At 55.7% G+C, this 18,096-nt stretch overlaps 1 protein-coding gene across 4 annotated transcripts in view; it reads left to right on the forward strand.

The window, feature by feature from the left end:
- VWA2 (von Willebrand factor A domain containing 2) overlaps positions 1 to 18,096 on the forward strand; it is a 46,272-nt gene that overhangs the window by 25,392 nt on the left and 2,784 nt on the right. For all 4 annotated transcript variants that reach the window (XM_082721494.1, XM_082721493.1, XM_082721492.1 and 1 more), the window contains 8 exons: positions 2,519 to 2,713; positions 7,452 to 7,585; positions 8,104 to 8,236; positions 10,799 to 10,854; positions 13,377 to 13,484; positions 14,699 to 15,271; positions 16,432 to 16,983; positions 17,532 to 17,657. In XM_082721494.1, the coding sequence (XP_082577620.1) occupies positions 2,519 to 2,713; positions 7,452 to 7,585; positions 8,104 to 8,236; positions 10,799 to 10,854; positions 13,377 to 13,484; positions 14,699 to 15,271; positions 16,432 to 16,983; positions 17,532 to 17,657 (1,877 nt within the window). The remainder of the gene's footprint in view (positions 1 to 2,518; positions 2,714 to 7,451; positions 7,586 to 8,103; positions 8,237 to 10,798; positions 10,855 to 13,376; positions 13,485 to 14,698; positions 15,272 to 16,431; positions 16,984 to 17,531; positions 17,658 to 18,096) is intronic.

Below are 18,096 nucleotides of genomic sequence, written 5' to 3' on the forward strand. Positions count from 1 at the left end.
TACATAAATGAAGGGGCGTGTCTGTTTCCCAGTAAATTTTTATCTGTAAAACCTGGCAGACTAGATTTGGCCCACAGGTTGTAATTTGTCAACCCCTGGCGAGAGAAAGACCACTGGCTTTGGAATCAGTCTGACTGTTTAACCTCCAGCTAGCTGGGTCAGAGGCAGATGACTTGAATGGCTGTATAATGTTATGGCTAAGAACTCAGGTTCTGGAGGTGGAGGGTCCAGGGTTCAAGTCCTGCCTCCACGTTCATGAGCTGTGTGACTTTTAATAAGGCCTTTCCCTGAACTTCCGTATCTCAGGGAGCTATGGTGAGAATTATCGGAGCTTAGCATCTGCCCACACACACACACAGCCATGCCTGCCTCATGAGAAGTGCTCTGGAAATATTAGCAGTTAGCATTACTGTTCTTTGGGCTGGAGTTTCCTCGTCTGTTAAATGAGGGTAATATTAGCACATTTTACCAGAGTTGGAGAATTACTTCAGTAAGAGGAGTAAGTGAGATACTTGGCCTGAAGGAGAAACTTGGTGCTAGTATTGTCTTTTAGAAACAGGAAACAGTTTGTCCGTCCAGGGACCTTAGAGGAAGGCTCTTCACAGACACACGGGCTTTGGTAAAGGTAGTAGGTCTTCTCGGAAATTGAAGAATAACTCAGCTCAGCCCTATTCTTTTCACTCTGGCTGCTAGGAAGCGAAATGATCTTTTCCAATCTTTCTTTCATTAGCTTTCTCCACTTCTCAACTATATCAGTCTGCTCTTAATTTTGTTTCATTAAAAACTCACTTCATCTCTCCAATCATCCCTCGTTGGCTGTCTTCAGTGTCTTGTAGGCAGACCAGCAGAGTGTGAGGAGGGTTGGGGGCACTTGGTGTGCTCTCTTCCCCCCCCCCCCCTTGGATAAGCCCCTTGCTCAGGCCAGGCTCTGCTTACCAGCCTCAGGACACAGCCGGTGGTGTTCCCCAGTGTCTTTGCTTACACACTTTCTCCGGATTGGAGTGGACCTTCCCCCTCCTAATCCATAGACCCACCAAGACCCCATCAGACACTTTCCCTGCTGGAGCCTGTTCCCAACTCCTCCCCTCAGTGAAGCCCCCCTCAGAAGTCTTGTTCATTCTCATCCTTTCACTGGTAATTTGTATTTGCTGGCCGGTCCTCTTTCTTCGGCTTAGACAGGCAGTTCGTTGCGGGCTGGGATCGTGTTATGCTTCCTGGTCTCCCTCTCACTATCTTGCATTTAGAGAGTCCACGGTAAACACCTGTGGGCTGAAAACTGGCATTCTTACTGATGCAGATGCTGATCTCTGGTAGACCGAGTCTTCGTTCTAGGAGCTCTCCACTCTTGCTGACATTTGCTAACTTTATGGAGCCCTGCGGAGAGAATTGCCCTTTAAGGGCGCACTTTCAACAAAAAGCAGTAGAAGTGAAGAACATTCTGGGCCTGGGCCATAAATCCTTCCAAGCACACTCCTTGCTCTTCCCTCATCTCTGCTGAATGGAGAGGACTTTGAGGATGGTGAGGAAGGGGGAAACCACAAAATGCAAGGAGCCTGGGTGGATCTCTAAGGAGCAACTTGGAGGAGAACAGAGCAGGACAGATGCCCAGGCAGGAGGACCACGTGAGGCTTACATGAGAACTGAGCATTTGCAGTGTTATGTTTAAAAAGTATACACACATTCACACACGTAGGCATTCACACGATGTTTGCACATTAGAAGAATCACTGTAAGGCCCTCTGCGAGGCAGACATCGCCTTCACTGACGCTCAGTGTAGCCTGAGAATAACCAAGTACGCCAGATCTTCGCTCTGCGATCGGCAGTTCAGAATGACGGTCTCATGGTTTCTTCTGTGTGTACAGTGATTCCATCAGCCTTGACCTTGTTTTCCATGTGGGATGTGTTTCCACCCACCGAAAGGTTTGGCCTAAAACCCACTGTAGGGAATCACCATGTTCTGCCCACTTGACTCCGAGAGCTGGCGGTTCTCCCCCCGAGGACGCCTGCGGGAGCCTCCTACTGTAAGATTTCATTCCAAGCTCAGTGGACTGTCCCTCAAACGGGGCTGGGACGAGGTGGGACCGCTGTGACGTCCCTGCCCTCCAGTTGTCCGTCAGTTCAGCCTCCCAGCACCCAACCCTGAGCTGGAATCGAGCCAGGAAGACCTGATCATAGACATGACCCCCGCCCCCCACCTCCGACCTTCAGATCAAAACCCTGCCCTTCGCCCTCACAGATGCACACGGTTTTCTTCAGCTCAGTGACCTGTTTACCCCCCGCACTGCCCCCAAGGAGACGCTGAGCCATAGCAAGAAGGGGATGACACAGATGGGGGGAGGCGGGAGGTGGGTGTTAGACACGCGCACGATGAGGGTTGTCAGCCCCCGAGCTGTCACTGGAGGCGGGAGAGCGCGACGGTCACCAACAACCGAGAAGCCCCTTGTTGCAGGGGGTCGTCGGGCCTCCTGTCCGTGGGTGACTGACTCGTCTTTGCTTTCTCCCCCTGTGTGAGCTTAGAGGAGGGCGCACAGAGACAGGCCTGGCCCTGAAATACCTTCTGCGCCAAGGCTTCCCCGGCGGCCGGAACGCCTCTGTGCCCCAGATCCTTGTGGTCGTCACTGACGGGCGGTCCCAAGGGCACCTGGCGCTGCCCGCCAAGCAGCTGAAGGAAAGAGGCATCACCATATTTGCCGTCGGGGTCCGGTTTCCGAGGTAAGAGCCCCCGGGACGCTGTGGAGACACTTCACAGCCACGGGACGGGAAGGGGTCTGGCCAGACCGCCCTGGTCCTTCCTGGGCTCTGCCTTCTCCTCGCTCTGTATGTCGTGCCTGTGTAGGGAGCGCCAAGTCTGGGAGCGTGTGTGGCCTCTGATTTAGTCTGAGGACGGGGTTGTCAGCGCCGGAAACTTGAGTCTTAATTCTTTTTATTTTTTCATGTGTCAGTACTTTTAATGTTGTGTGCATCAAATTATAGTCAAAAGATGACTATAAACAACACGCAGCGCCTCTGTTTTCATGAACAACACAACAGAGGACAGTAAACTGAGTTTATATTCCACCATCAAGTGTGGCTGTCCCATTCATTCACTTTGTGATGGGGCATTAAGAATATCTTCAAACCCAGTAGTCTCCTCATTATCCTCAAAATACCCAGTGAAAGGTTCGGAGCTCGGAAGCAATGGAAGACGCTGAACCAGCTGCGCTGCCTTGAATTCCGTTTGTAATGTGAGTGGAGCAGACAGACCCTGGATGTTTCTGAGTGTAGAAAAATTCATTTTATCTTGGTTGAACTGAAAATTTTTTTCTGATACTTCAAGAGTTCTGATAATCCAAATGTTCATTTTTCACACAAGGAAGGCCTTTTGGAAGATGATCATGACTTTCAAAACGTCCGCTGGCGGGGCCCCGGGTGGCTCAGTGGGTAAAGCCTCTGCCTTTGGCTCAGGTCATGATCCTGTAGTCCTGGGATGGGGCCCCACATCGGGCTCTCTGCTCAGCAGGGAGCCTGCTTCCTCTTCTCTCTCTGCCTGCCTCTCTGCCTACCTGTGATCTCTTCTGTCAAATGAATAAGTAAAATCTTTAAAAAAAAAAAAAAAAAAGAAAAGAAAGAAAGAAAGAACGAAAGGTCCACTTGCTGAAAGCTCAGTACAAGAATGCTGTCCTGTAACCGAGACCCCAGCCCTCCGGCGTTCATCTTCACTTGCTCTGTGAACAGCCTCTCGGCCCCGTCCCCACCAGCTGGCCCCGCCGCTCCTTGACTCTCAATTCTTTGGGGCAGAAATGGAAGTCATGGGTTCCTCTCACTTTACTGGGTGGGTCGGGGGGTCCCTTGGGGCGAGCAGGAGCCATGAAGATCCTTTTCTGTCCTCCACACGCATCTGCCGCTCCCTCAGCCTGGCCCCCCGAGGGACCGGGACCCGTGGCTGCCCGCTGCGCCCAGCTGCACCCCCGAGAGAGCAGAGTCATGCTTCCAGTTGAATGATCCAAGAAAGGCTTCTCATTAGCTTGAGTCACAGACCCCTTCCAGAGGCCGGGAGCGTGGGGGCCTGGGCCGGGCCGCTCCCCTTCCCAGATGCTGGCACGTGCTTTCCACGCGTCCTCACTGCTCTCAACCTTAAAATGGGAGGTGCCTTCGTGGGCCCTCGTTGTCAGGGGTATTACATGAAAGGACTCTGGTCCTGGTGCTATGTCTGCACACAGAAATCTCTCCGTTAATTTTATATATTTATTTTTTTAAGATTTTATTTATTTATTTGACAGAGATCACAACTAGGCAGAGGCAGGCAGAGAGAAAGGAAAGGAAGTAGGCTCCCCGCGGAGCAGAGAGCCCAATGTGGGGCTCGATCCCAGGACCCTGAGATCATGACCTGAGCTGAAGGCAGAGGCTTAACCCACTGAGCCACCCAGATGCCCCTCCCCATTAATTTTAGTACATTTTTGATTCTCAGTAAATACGCCAGACACTATTCTTGAGTGTTTAGGGATACAGAGACAGTACCAGGTGCCTACCTTCACGGAGTTCCCCTTCTAGGAAAGGAACTAGATGATAAACAAGTGAGTGAATAAACAATAATGTCATTTCAGGTGGAAATAAAAGGCAGAGGAGAAAGAGTAAGGGAGAAGGTTAACAGACCGATGAGAATCAGGGAGCCCAGCTAGTTTAGAGAGGGGAGTCTGTCAGGAGTTGACTTTGGAGGAGAAACTTGAGTCAAAGGAGTAGCAAGCCTCCTAGACAGCAGGGAAAAGAACAGGGTAGGCAGGCGTGTGGCAAGCACAAAGGCCCTGAGGCAGTAGCTAGCTTAGTGTGTCCACCAGGGCGTGTCTGGAAGCCAGCAAACGAGGGGTGGATTACAAGAAATGGGGCAGAAGAGGTAGGTGGGAGTCAGGTCCAGAGCCTCTGTGGGTCATAGTCAAGACTTGGGACTTGATCGTGAGTAGGTTGGGAAGCCCTGGGAAGGCTCTGAGCAGGGAAACGGCCAGTGTTGGCTAACTTTTGTAGAAGATGACACCTGAAGATGCTCTACCTGCCCACCAGGTAGTGCATAGATGGGCGGGCTGAGGTGGAAGGAGAGAGGAGAAGCAGTACTGGGGGACAAGGGGCATTGAGGCAGGCAGCCTTTGGAAGCTGTTCACATGAGCGGTAACAGCCGTGTGTATTAAGGGGGCGCTGTGAGCCCCTGACGAATGGTTGGACTGAGGGTCTGTTCTGAAGGCAGAGATGAGTGGCCGCTGAAGGGAACATGGAAGGATTTTGGCCGGAGCCCCTCGGGGAGAGGGAGTGCTGTCTCCTGAGATGGGGGGACTGAGGGTCTGTTCTGAAGGCAGAGATGAGTGGCCGCTGAAGGGAACATGGAAGGATTTTGGCCGGAGCCCCTCGGGGAGAGGGAGTGCTGTCTCCTGAGATGGGGAAGCCTGGGGAAGAACCAGGGAAGCGGAGTCCTGTTCCAGATCAAGTCTGAGGGGCGGACAGGACGTCTGAGTAGGGAAGCTGAGTCAGCAGCTGCGTGTAGGAGCCCAGGGCTCAGGAGAGGCTGCACAGAGACCCTGCCCTCGGGGCCGGCATGTGTCACCTGGAGATCTCCCGGGGGAGTGCAGAGAGGGAAGAGCCCCACGGCCCAGCCTGTGCAGTGCTAAGGGGACATGCCAGGCCACGTCCTGGTGGGGGTGCTGACGGTCCCCAGCACCGTTGTCATGCTGTCGTTACTGGCAGTGAGACGCCCTCATCGCGGACTCTTCGCGTGTCCTCACATAGGAGGAGATAAGCCCGGTGAGAGAGGAGACGAGGGTGTTGCTTCCCAGCTCACCTCCCACCCCTCCCACACGGTACTGGATGGATGACCTTGCACGTCACGGTTCTGTCCGTGAGGCTGGAGCCTCCCAGACGGTGGACATCTGTGGCCCGTTCCGGGCTTTCTTCTCTAGCTGCTCGTGGGAGCAGCACTTCTCAGATGGCCTGTGGCGGAGTCCAGTTTGCCTTGTTTTGTGTTTTAATCTATCGTGGCCTGGGACTTCAGAGAAAAACAACACAATGAGCTACTGGGAAAATAAAATAAAAAAAAAAAAAACAGACAGGGAGCTCAAATGTTGATTATTTGATCCAAGCAGACCGAAAAGGACTCCGTCAAGTCGCTGTACAACTAGGTTCTAAAGATTTTTATTCTGTGTCTGTGCTTGTCTGGTTCTGGGTGAGGGTGAAACAGGGCGGGGGGCCTGCACTGGCCCACGGACATGCTTTGAGTACCCCTCCCTTGGAGGAATCGAGAATCAGGAGAGGGGACATGGCTCAGAGACAGCAACCATCCCAGGAAGCCCCCTGGGTTTCCAAGCCCTCCGGACTCCGCTCCCCCAACTGCTGGTCAAAGTCCGGGTCACGGCCGACCAGCGGTTCTCAAAAGTCTGTTTCCTGGACCAGCAGCACCAGCAAGTGAGAACGTGTTAGGAACACACACAGTCGGGCCCTACCCCGCAGAATCTCCAAAACTCTGGGCCGAGGTGCCCCCTTCGGCGGTGTATCTGGCCCTCAGTGGTTCTGATGCCCCCTGAAGTTTGAGAGCCGCTGCTGTAGACAGGGTGAGGCTCTCTGCGGGCATGAAACCCGACTCTCACCTCCTGGGAGTATTCATCGAGCCCCTTCCCTGATGGTTCTCAGCTCTGGCGTTGGTGAAAATGTGCTGCTGGGCTGCCCTCTGGATGCCCCCCTGTGCGGGCCAGGGGGCGCCCTCGTCCTGGGGAGAATGGGGAGTGACAGGGATCAGTACATTTCAGAGATAAATGAAGTTTCGGCCACACTGGCAAGCCTCTGTCTCGTTGGATGAGTTTCTGGCGGGCAAGATGCTAAACCCATTACTGACGCCCCTGTCTTCTCAGAAAGGCTTCTCGGCGTCCTTTAACGCTCTCTTCATGTCCTGGGTTATCAAGCCACGTGTCACTTCTGTCCCGGGCCCTAACAGTGGTGCCCTCTGGCTCCTTCCTCCACACAACCTCACGTCGCTGGCCTTCGAGTGCTTCTCGTTCTTCGGGACTTTTCTCTGTCATGAGCTGGCCTCGGTTTTCTCGTCTTGCCACCACACACAGCCACGTTCCCTCATTTCCTTTCTGGTCACGTTTTTTCCTCCTCGGCTCTGGGTGACACGGCCAGACCGCGACCTCCATGAGGACCGGGTCTCTGAGAAGAGCTGCTGGTTCCGAGGGGGAGGCCTTCCTCTGAGGAAGCAGGCGGGCTCTGGAGCGCACACATTAGGACCCGTGCTTTGGGCACCCTCGGGGTCACGCTCGGGTTCGCTTCTGGACCTCACCGGCACCCCGGGCGGATGAGGTTGCCGCTGAGCGGCTCCTGGAGCGTGGGGTCGTGTTGATGCCCACGAGGAGCCCACGGTGTAGGGGATGGGTGGACAGGAAGGTGGGGGCCGGGCGAGGAGAGGCCGTGACTTCTCTGCCGGGCCCGGGGACAGGTGGGAGGAGCTGCACACGCTGGCCAGCGAGCCGAGGGAGCGGCACGTGCTCACGGCCGAGCAGGTGGAGGACGCCACCAACGGTCTCCTGAGCGCCCTCAGCGCGTCTGCTCTCTGCACCGCCGCCTCTCCAGGTAAGGCCTTCCGGGCTGGGAAGCAGCGGTCTTGCCCTTGGTGAAAGTGGGGTGGAGACAGTGCCTGAGGCCGCAGGTCAAGCAGCTCCCCAGGCAGGGGGCTAGAAGCATTGGTGCTGGGGTGCTCTGCTCTCTCTCCCTGTGTCAGACCCGGCGGCCTCTCTTGGCCAGGAACCCTGAGCTTGTCTCCTTGGGGTAGAGGAGGCCAGGGCTTGGGGCCCAGATCTAGGGGGTCCCTGTGCCTGTCCCCCTCCTCAGCATGGACAGCTCCCCGGCATGGTCAGATTCAGCTGGGGTGAGGTCTCTGCACGCCCAGTTGCTGTCGTCAGGGTCTACCCAGGAGCACGCTGTGTGAAAGGAGCGCAGGGGCACAAGGGTGTGAAAGCAGTGTGCGGGGAATGCTTAGAGACTGGCCCCTGCGAGAGGCAGAGGGTGGCCCGGGTTGAGGGTGGTGGAACCACGGCGGGGGGAAGGAGGTGTAACCGCGTCTTCTCCATCCGTGTGCCCTGCGGACACAGACTGCGAGGTCCAGCCTCACCCCTGTGAACACAAGACGCTGGAGACGGTCAGGGAGCTGGTGGGCAGTGCCCGGTGCTGGAGAGGATCGCGCGGGAGCAAGGCCGTGCTGGCGGCAGTCTGTCCCTTCTCCAGGTTTGTCCACATGGTCTGGGGTCTGAGCCCGAAGACACGTCTGGGTGGAGAAGGAGGCCCCCAAAGCTGAGTGCTGAGTGCAGGGAGAACAGCTGTTTGGGGTCTTGGCCAAGGAGAGTGACAGGGATCAGAGAATGCCTGGTGGGGGTGGGGGGAGATAGGGACAGAGTTGTGGGGTCCTGGGGGGGGGGGTCATAGGGAGGATCACAGCTACACAGTGGCAGGGTCTTATAGATACACTGCCCAGGTGCCCAGAGTGAGTGAGGGTGACAGGGTCACAGCTCTTCTGGAAGGCTCATAAGCGACTCAAAGTTAGTCCACTAGGGCCGTGGTCTGGATTTGGGATGGTGATCTGGTAGTTTGGTTCCTCTGAATACCAGTTTCCATATTTATGGGACCAAGTGAGGCAGGAGGTTTAAGGTCTTGGATGAATTCTAGTTGTGGAGGCCATGGGAGATACAGTATTTGTCAGATCTGGAGCCTGGGCATTCTAGAGTCTCTGCTGCTCTGTGGTTAGCCATTTTCTCAAAAATTCCTGGACTGGCGCTTGGCCTTTTATCCAGACTTCCTACAGGACAGCAGGTCAGCACCTGGCAATCCCACATTTCTGCCTTTCCTGGAGATCCAGGGGTGACGTTTGAACCCACTGCATCTTTGCCCCTTGGCCTGCCCTCAGGGATGAGCTCAGGAGACACAGCAATGAAATGGGTTGGCTGAAAACCCACGAGCTATCGTGCTGGGCAGAGGGAGAGTCCAAGGACTGTCTTGGCAGGGAAGGGCCATGCCCTGTACATGGATCTGAGGAAATGGGGCCGTGTCAGAGGCCACTAGAGGACCTCTTCAGAACCCAAGCTTTCAAGTGAAAGGAGACAGTTCTTTGTTTCTCCCTGAACATGTTCTGAGCGTCTGCTGTGAGTCAAGCAGCATGCAGGGAGCAGACCGGCACAGACACTGCCCCCAGGACGCTCATGGTCCAGAGGGGGCTTTGGACAAGAGGACTAGTGACCGCTGTCAGGTGTCTCAGGTGCTAGGATGGGTCCTGTCCTCCCCAGGACATCATGGAGAAGGGGTTGCTGGAACACTTTGGAAAAATCTGGGAACCCAGTGGCACGCTGGGCAGAGGCTTTCAGAGTTGGGAGCCCTGGGAGAGGCTGGTGGTAGGACCCACTTAGTGGCTTTGTACTCAAGATTCTGGAGTCAGACTGCTGAACTTTTCATTCCAACCACTAATGAACTGGGAACCTCCTACCCACCCCCCTTCTACATTTGAAAGGGGGCTAATAACCGTACCACTTCAGGGGGTTGTGGGGAGCAGGTAGAGCGTTCATATGAGTTCACTAATCCTGCAAGCTTCTGGAATGATGCTTGCACAGAGGAGCTCATCATCAATCTCCTCACTCAAGAAACACTGAAGGCCTCCTGTGTGCCCGGCACCATCCTACGTCCTGGGGAATCGGCATGAAATGTCTCAGAAAGAAATCTGCCATCATGAGCAGTAAATACAGCGAAAGCATAACACAAACTATTAGGTAGTGATGAGTGCCACAGAGAGAAAGAATGAAGGGGTGGGTCAGGGTGGGGTGGGGAGGTGGTGGTTGGGAGCAGGGTTGTAATTTTAAATAGAGCAAGGAAGGCCTTGTACAAAGTCCAGACCTGAGGGAGCCATGTGCACATCCAGGCAAAGTCCTGTGGCCAGTCCCTGCTCCAACAACACCGATTTCCCATGCAGGTCGGAGAGGTGGCGTGGGGCGTCCACAGAGCTTTGTGGGCTAGGCCTTGTGGTTTTACAAAGTTACTAGGAGGAGATGTGGAGAGAGAGATTTCTCTTTAATGAGCTGGCAGCTTGGCAAACTTCTGATTTTAGCACCTTGAGTTTTGTAATTGACTTGGCTCTTATCCCAAGTGGATGTTCTGCTCCAGGAAAGACTCTGCCTTAGAGGTGAGCCTAATTAGCCTGCCCCAGTGGTGGGGAGCCTGGGGGTGTCGCACAGCCAGAATCCACTTGTCTAATTCCCACTGCTTCCCCCTCCACCCCCCTTGGTGCTAGCCCTGGAAAGGAATTCGTAATAGAAAGCTCTTCTCATAGTTCAGAGTTTTGAACACAGAGTATTTCCAAATTCTGACATAATAGCCAATTTACATTTTTAAAAAATTGATTCTGGGTAGTTTGAAACATTCCCCACTCTGTGTGCAACTTAAAGCTAGGGTAGAATCAAAGAAAACAGGGTGGTCTTTCTTGACCCCTATCTGCATAGAAATCTATCAGCTTTTAGCGTTTCAAATAACTTTCCAGGTTTCGGCCTTCCTGTTAAACTTTTTATTTTTTTAAATAAAGATTTTTATTTATTTATTTGACAGATATCACAAGTAGGCAGAGAGGCAGGCAGAGAGAGAGAGGGAAGCAGGCTCCCTGCTGAGCAGAGAGCCCGATGCGGGGCTCGATCCCAGGATCCTGGGATCATGACCTGAGCCAAAGACAGAGGCTTAACCCGCTGAGCCACCCAGGTGCCCCCCCCCCCTGTTAAACTTTTGATCTCCATCATTTGCTCCCTCGGGTGATAGCTGGAAGAGAGTGTACCGAAGCCACCATTCCACCTGCTACAGGACCACGTGCCCAGGTACAGTCTGCCTCTTGGATTCTCTAGCTCTTTCTGGGCCCTGGGGACTTGGCTGGCTTCAGAAGGGGCGTTAGCACTCCTGGGGCAGAGGGCGGGGTGGGAACCAGCTCAGGGGTGGAGAGACAGGCATTTCAGAGGCAGAAGAGCACACTTGTGCCGCACTCAGTCCTCTTTTGCACAGTAGTGGTTTTCACTAAGAACGGACTGAAGACTTTGGAATCGCCTTCCTCAGCCAGCGCCCCTTGCGTTGACAAGAGGCAGAGAAGGGCACGCGTTGAGCACCAGCTTTGCAGGTAGAAAGCCTCACATGCAGCACCAAACTCCAGATGGGACACATAAGCCTCAGTTTCCCCCTCTCTAAAACAGGGGTAATGGTCATCCCGTGTCTGGAAAACCCACTTCCCTGCTCCGTATGATAGCGGGCATCATAATTGGGATCCTAGGGAAGATTGAGTAGGTAACGCCCACGGAAGTATTGGCATCATTCAACCTGTTCCCTGGGGGGGCCTCCCTGCTCCTCACCAGGGGCTCCAGTGCACCCCACTGACCCGAGAGCAGAGAAATTACACTCAAACGTGTTGACATCAGTCCCTTATGGATTTGCTGCTCCCGAGGAGGCAGGGAGCATGTCTCCTGGGTCCTATCCCTGGGTTTGGTGATCTCCTCGGCATCCTGTTTTCAAGTTCTCACATTGCTGGCTTCTGAAAGACAGGAGACACCGAAAGTTCAGTTGTTTTTGCTCAAAAATTAAGGTTTGAGCACCTAAGGCTTTGGAGCCACAGTGACCAGGGGCTGCATCCGAATCTTCGCCTTTCTAGCTGTCTGGTCTTCACGGGACTTCTAGTCCCTGAGCTCTAGCTCCCCTGTCTGCAGTGAGGGGGGCCTTTACAGGACTCATCGGGCAGTGAAACAAGATCGTGCACATGTGGCACTTAGTGGGGTGCCTAGCGTAGAAGAGCGGCTCAGTTAAAGGCCCATGTCTGTGCTGCTGTCGGGGCCCCTGGTCATGTCCATGATACGCCTGGGGCAGAATGGCAGCCCGGGTGCTCTCCATGAGCCTCGATAATCCCTATCCTCAAAAAGCAGACAGTTTGGTTTCAGTGACGTGATCTCCAAGTTATATATCAACATTTTCATGTAGAAAGGCCAGAAATCTCTACTTCCACTGGTAGCCATACAACTAGTTAGGAAGCCCTTTGAATATAAGACACACGAATTCATGAAGCTCCTGCCTGTTCTCCGAAACTCTATGAGGGAGGGCGCGTGGTATTATCTGCGTTTTATAGTAATGGATACGAAGCTCAGATAGGATCACGGAGAGGACACTTCAGACGTGAACTGTGGCTCCCTGGGCAAAATACCCCATTTGAAAGAGTTGTGGCCCAGCATTTGGACCTCATATCCAAAAACAAATAGTGTCTTTACCTGTTATGGAGTGTTGGCTACATGCCAGGCTTTGTGCTCAGACTTTCCGCAGATTAGTTCATGTAATCCTCACAGCAACACTGTGGAACAAGTTCTCATCCTTTTTAGTGGAAGATACTGGGGCTTGCCCCAGCTAATTAAGGTGCCCAGGGAAGCAGAGGCCACATTTGTTGGCTCCAGGAGCCAAAGGCTCCCTGTTTGGCGGTGCCAGCCTGCAGAAGCCGTTAAGAACCCCCACGGAGAACTTGGGGAACGGCACCTTCCACACTGCAGTTTCCCCCCGCATCTCAGGACACCTGTGTGGGGCTGTGATGCTACTGAGATCTTCATCCTTAGGGAGCCTGGGTCCAGTACCAGTTCATTGTCATGGCCACCCAGAGCTTGTCTAGGCCTCCTCAGCAGGCAGGGGTGGTGAGGCCCATCATGCAGTTTTCTAGGCCTGCCAGAGCCAAGTACCACAGACTGGGGGCTTAAAAACAGAAATTTACTTTCTCACAGTTCTGGAGGCTGATGAACAAGATCAAGGAGTCGGCAGGTTCTTTTTCTTCTGAGGCCTCTCTGCTTGGCTTACGATGGTCGTCTGCTCCTGGGATGCTCACGTGGCTTGCCTTCTGTGCACCTTGCTGGGGTCTCTCCGTCTTCTTCTAAGTCATACTGGGTTAGAGCCCATCCTATGACCTCATTTAACCTTAAGGAGCCTTTAAAGACTCTTTGAAGTCCTTCTCTCCAAATGCAGTCACATTCCAAGGTCCTGAGGGTTAGGACTAATACATATGGATTTGGAGGGATGCAATTCAGGCCGTAACAGCCCAGGGGCCATTGGCACATCCCCTTTGAACCTGTGGTTCACGCAGGCCTGATGGAGCCCACCACGGCGTGTCCTTTGTACCCACATCCAGCCTCTCCTTTGTGTACCTCACTCGCTTCCTGTCCTGTCTTTGCCCCAGGTGCTCTGGCTAAGTCCCTAGTGGTCCTGGGGGAAGGAGGGAGCTGGGCCCTGGTGGGGCAGGGGGGCCTGCTGGACTCACAGCACTGATCAGATCCCTTCGCGAATCTGAGCCGATGTGCTAGGCTCTTAATGGGCATCTCTCCGATAGGCGCTTGTGACTCGCAGCCCTGCCAGAATGGAGGCACATGTATTCCAGAAGGACTGGACAAGTACCACTGCCTCTGCCCGCCGGCCTTCAGAGGGGAGGCTAACTGCGGTACGTAGCACGGGACTGTTGGGGAGCAGCGGAGCCAGGGCTCCCCCTGTCCACTTCCCACTTCCTAGCTATTAGACAGAAATGGGCCCTTGGATTTCAGAGCCACCTACTTTGCAAGCACACCACTGACCTGACGTTCCATGTGAACTAGCCTCTGAGTGCTCTGTGAGTAGGTGACTGCTGGGGCTGCCCGGGGTAGGACAGCGGCTCCTGGGTAACTGGCCCCAGAGTGGGCCACTGCCCTACCCTCGTGTGTGGATGGGCCCCGTTGCTGACCCCAGCCGGACTCTGAGGCCTGGTTCTGGGCAAAGTCTCATCTCCCCTCTCATAGGAAAAGGAGCAAGGGGCCTAAACCCTTTTTGGTTTTAAAGGTATGAGATGAACGTTACAATAGACTCTACGCTGTAGGGTTGTGGAGAGTTTTAAATAAGGTAGATGCAAAGTGCTTTGTAATGATGCTTGACACATAGCAAGAGCTTGTTAAACAATAAGTTTTTAATATATATACATTTATTACTATGAATTTTTAAGTAATTACCTAAAAAAATCGAGTGCTGGGTCAACTGAAGGTGTATATGGAAGAACCAAAACTGGACCCCCTACCTCACAAGCTACCCACAAACCAGTGCCAGCTGGGTCATAGATCTTAATACAAAAGGCAAAGCAGGGAAGCTTCTGGAAGGAAACAGAGGAGCATATATTGATGACTTGAGGCAGACAAAGATTTCTCAAAGAGGACTCAAGAAGCAGGAACCATAAGGGAGGAAAGTTCTAGATTACATTTTAAATTTTTAAAAAATGGTCAGGGTGCCAGGGTGGCTCAGTGGGTTAAGCCGCTGCCTTCGGCTCAGGTCATGATCTCAGGGTCCTGGGATCGAGTCCCACATCGGGCTCTCTGCTCAGCAGGGAGCCTGCTTCCCTTCCTCTCTCTCTGCCTGCCTCTCTGCCTACTTGTGATCTCTCTCTGTCAAATAAATAAATAAAATCTTAAAAAAAAAAATTTAAAAAAAAAAAGGTCAGATGGGAGACCCAGGAGGGAGAGCTGTGTCTCGCCCTAACTTGTCGAGGTGCTCCCCAGCCCCTGCCCCCTCAGTGTCTCTGCCCTGACTCACTCCTGCCCGGGAGGGGGACAGGGCGCCTTGAGTCGGGTGGGATGGTGACCCACACGCTCCCGGGGGCCGTAGTGTGACCGCGGGCTGCTGTGATCCTGGCAGCCCCGAAGCTGAGCCTGGAGTGCAGGATCGACGTCCTCTTCCTGTTGGCCAGCTCAGCGGGCACCACCCCTGAGGGCTTCCTGCGGGCCAAGGCCTTCGTGAAGCGGTTTGTGCAGGTGTCGCTGAGCGAGGACTCCCGGACCCGTGTGGGTGTGGCCTGGTACAGCGGGGAGCTGGCGGTGGCCGTGCCCGTGGGCGAGTACCGGGACGTGCCGGCCCTGCTCGAGAGCCTGGACAGCCTTCCCTTCCGCGGCGGCGCCACCCTGACGGGCAGTGCCTTGCGGCAGGCAGTGGAGCAGGGCTTTGGGAGTGCTGCCAGGACGGGCCAGGACCGTCCGCGCAGGGTGCTGGTCCTGCTTACCGAGTCACCGTCCCAGGACGAGGTGGCCAGCCCTGCGCGGCACGCGAGGGCCCGAGAGCTGCTCCTGCTGGGAGTGGGCACAGAGGCCGTGCGGGCGGAGCTGGAGGAGATCACCGGCAGCCCGAAGCACGTCCTGGTCTACACCGGCCCCCGGGACCTGTTCCACCGAATCCCTGAGCTGCAGGGGAAGCTGTGCGGCCAGCCGCGCCCAGGTGAGGTCCCCGCGCCCCACGGTAGTGGGGCTCCTTTTGTAAGAGGTTAACGAGCTACGTTTGTCGGAATTAATGACCCCGTACTGATGCATCTTCATTTGCTAAGGACCCCAGCCCTAGTTCAGAGTTCCTTAGTTTTTACTTAGTGACCTTTTGTGCTTCCAAGAATTCTGTCTCGGACCCTCCGTTACAGGTGGTCGTCGTGTCTTGTCAGGCTCCTTGGGGTGGCCGCTGTTCAGATGTGCTTGTGCCGGAGCGGTTTCTAAAAACCAGTGAATCTGACCCACTTACTCCGTGCCTAATCCTTCCCCCTGGCTCCCCTCTGCCTTGGAAGAAAAGCTGAGCCCCTTGCACTGGCTTCCCAGAGTCCCCTGTGGCTGGTCCTTCAGGCCTCTGTACAGCCCCTGTGCAGGGGGAAGGCGGAGGAGCAGCCCCTCAGGCCCTCTCCCTGCCCTCCACGAGCCGCCCAGCCCTCAGTGGACCGGCCTCCTCACAGAGAGTCCACTAGCTGTGTGGCTCCTGCTAGTCCATCTCGCAGGACCCCGCTTTCTCCCCAATGCCCGCTCCTGGGATTTGTGATTCTGGGTTGGTTTCGTGGCTGTCTCCCCACAGACCGTCAGCCCGAGGAGGGAGGCATGGGCCCACTTTGTCCACTTGCTATAGTGGCGCCTGGAGTACAGTGCGTGGCACACGGAGAGTGCTCAGTAATGAGAGTGCGGGCAGGGAGCTGTCACAGAGGGTCCCCAGAGCTCGGGGCTGACAGATGGTAGGCGTCTGTTGCACAGTTCAGAGGTGGGTGGCCTCAGCCCACAGGGCGGCTTGGCTATCTTGGGGTTCCACCTCGAGGTCCAAGGTCACGGCTTCGAAGGGAAGTGGAAGGCAAGTAGCCTCCTTTTGAGGACAGATTTTGGAAACTACGATTTCCAGCCACATCCAGTCAGAACCTCAGCATGTGACCACACCTCCCTGCCAGGGAGTCGGGGAATGTGGTCTAGCCCCGCATTCACGTGTCCTATTATCTTAGGAGAGGGTGGAGGGTGGCTACTGCAGGGGACAGACTGGCTGACCCGACCCAGCACGGTCCCTCTTGCTGGCCTGGTCCCACGGAGGGGCTCTGCTGGGCACGGCCCGGCCCGGGGCTCACCGACGCGCTCCCACAGGCTGCCAGGCCCGGTCCCTGGATCTGCTCTTCCTGTTGGACGCCTCCATCTCTGTGGGACCCGAGAACTTCGCCCAGATGCAGAGCTTCGTGAGAAGCCTCACGCTGCAGTTTGACGTGAACCCGGACGTGACGCAGGTCGGCCTGGTGGTGTACGGCGGCCGCGTCCGGACAGCCTTCGGGCTGGACACCCATCTCACCCGCGCTGCGGTGCTGCGGGCCACGAGCCTGGCCCCTTACCTGGGCGGCGTGGGCTCGGCGGGCACAGCCTTGCTGCACGTCTATGACAAAGTGATGACTGTCCAGAGGGGTGCCCGGCCCGGTGTCCCCAAGGCTGTGGTGCTGCTCACAGGCGGGATGGGGGCGGAGGACGCAGCGGTCCCTGTCCAGAAGCTGAGGAACAACGGCGTCTCCGTGTTGGTGGTGGGCGTAGGGCCTGTCCTAAGGGAGGCTCTGCGGAGGCTCGCGGGCCCCCGGGACTCCCTGATCCATGTGGCAAGCTACGCAGACCTGAGGTACCACCAGGATGAGCTCCTCGCGTGGATATGTGCAGGTGAGTGGGGCTGTGCGCGCCCTCCGTGCCCCTGGGGCGGGGAGGGGGTACTCAGCCTGAGCCCCTAGACACGTCATCGCCAGGATGGCCAAACTTGAGAATTTTTGCACCTCATTTGAACAGAAGACATCGCTTGAATCCCTACAGATTCCTCCCGGAATCTAAGGATCCGGGTTGACTCCGATTTGTAGTGGACGATGGAGCTAGGAACATGGGCAGTTAGACCAGCCCGGCCCCAGGCCATCCTTTTGCCAGTGACCTCCTTTCTGCCTTTTTAGAAGTGTATCCATCCCAGTAAACACTGCTGCGTGCCCAGCACACGTGAGAGGGAGAGAGTCCCTGCCTGCCGCAGGAGAGCTGGTGGAAGTAGCGTCTCTGACCAGCCGTGCGATGTGGGCCCCCCACCCTGTGCTGACCTCCGCCCTGCTGCTTAAGGGCCCACAGAAACATGGAGATGCGTGGCCTCACCTCTGTCCCGGGCTTCCTGAGAGGAGGGCGTCCTTGGGGCTGACCCAGCCTGGGCCCTCTGGGCATGTTCTCCCTTGCAGAAGCCAGGCGGCCGGTCAGCCTGTGCAAGCCCAGCCCGTGCCTGCACGAGGGCACCTGCATCCTGCGGAACGGGAGCTACCGCTGCGAGTGCCGGGACGGCTGGCAGGGCCCTCACTGCGGGAACCGTAAGTGCGGTGCTCGCGCTGCCTGTGGGTGCTGGGTGGGGGTCACTTGAGCCCTGCTCGGCCCTTGGGGCTCGCGGAATCAGAGGCGAGGGCTTTGGCTCAGCGGAGGGCCTCCTGCAATGGTTTGTTCCTTCTCGCACGAAACATGCGGTGGGGACCACCGGCGTCCCAGGCGCTGTTCCTGGTGCGGGGACATAGCGGTGAAGAGTGAGCAGCTCAGCCCTCCTGGAGCTCCCGTGCCGGTGGAGAGACGGGCAGTGAATAAGCACAGCTCAGGGCGAGTCGGCGTCAGGCTCAGTCGAGAAAACAGCAGCTGGGAGGAGGGTGTCCAGGGAGGCCTGGGTTGGGAGCACGGCGGAGGCGGAGAGGCAGGAAGGCAGGACGTGGGCACAGAGCGGGGGAGGCCAGTGGGAGGTCATTCTCGAGCATTTCTCTCTGC

This window comes from Mustela nivalis (assembly GCF_964662115.1).
Source record: "Mustela nivalis genome assembly, chromosome: 2".
In the NCBI taxonomy this organism is placed as follows: domain Eukaryota; kingdom Metazoa; phylum Chordata; class Mammalia; order Carnivora; family Mustelidae; genus Mustela; species Mustela nivalis.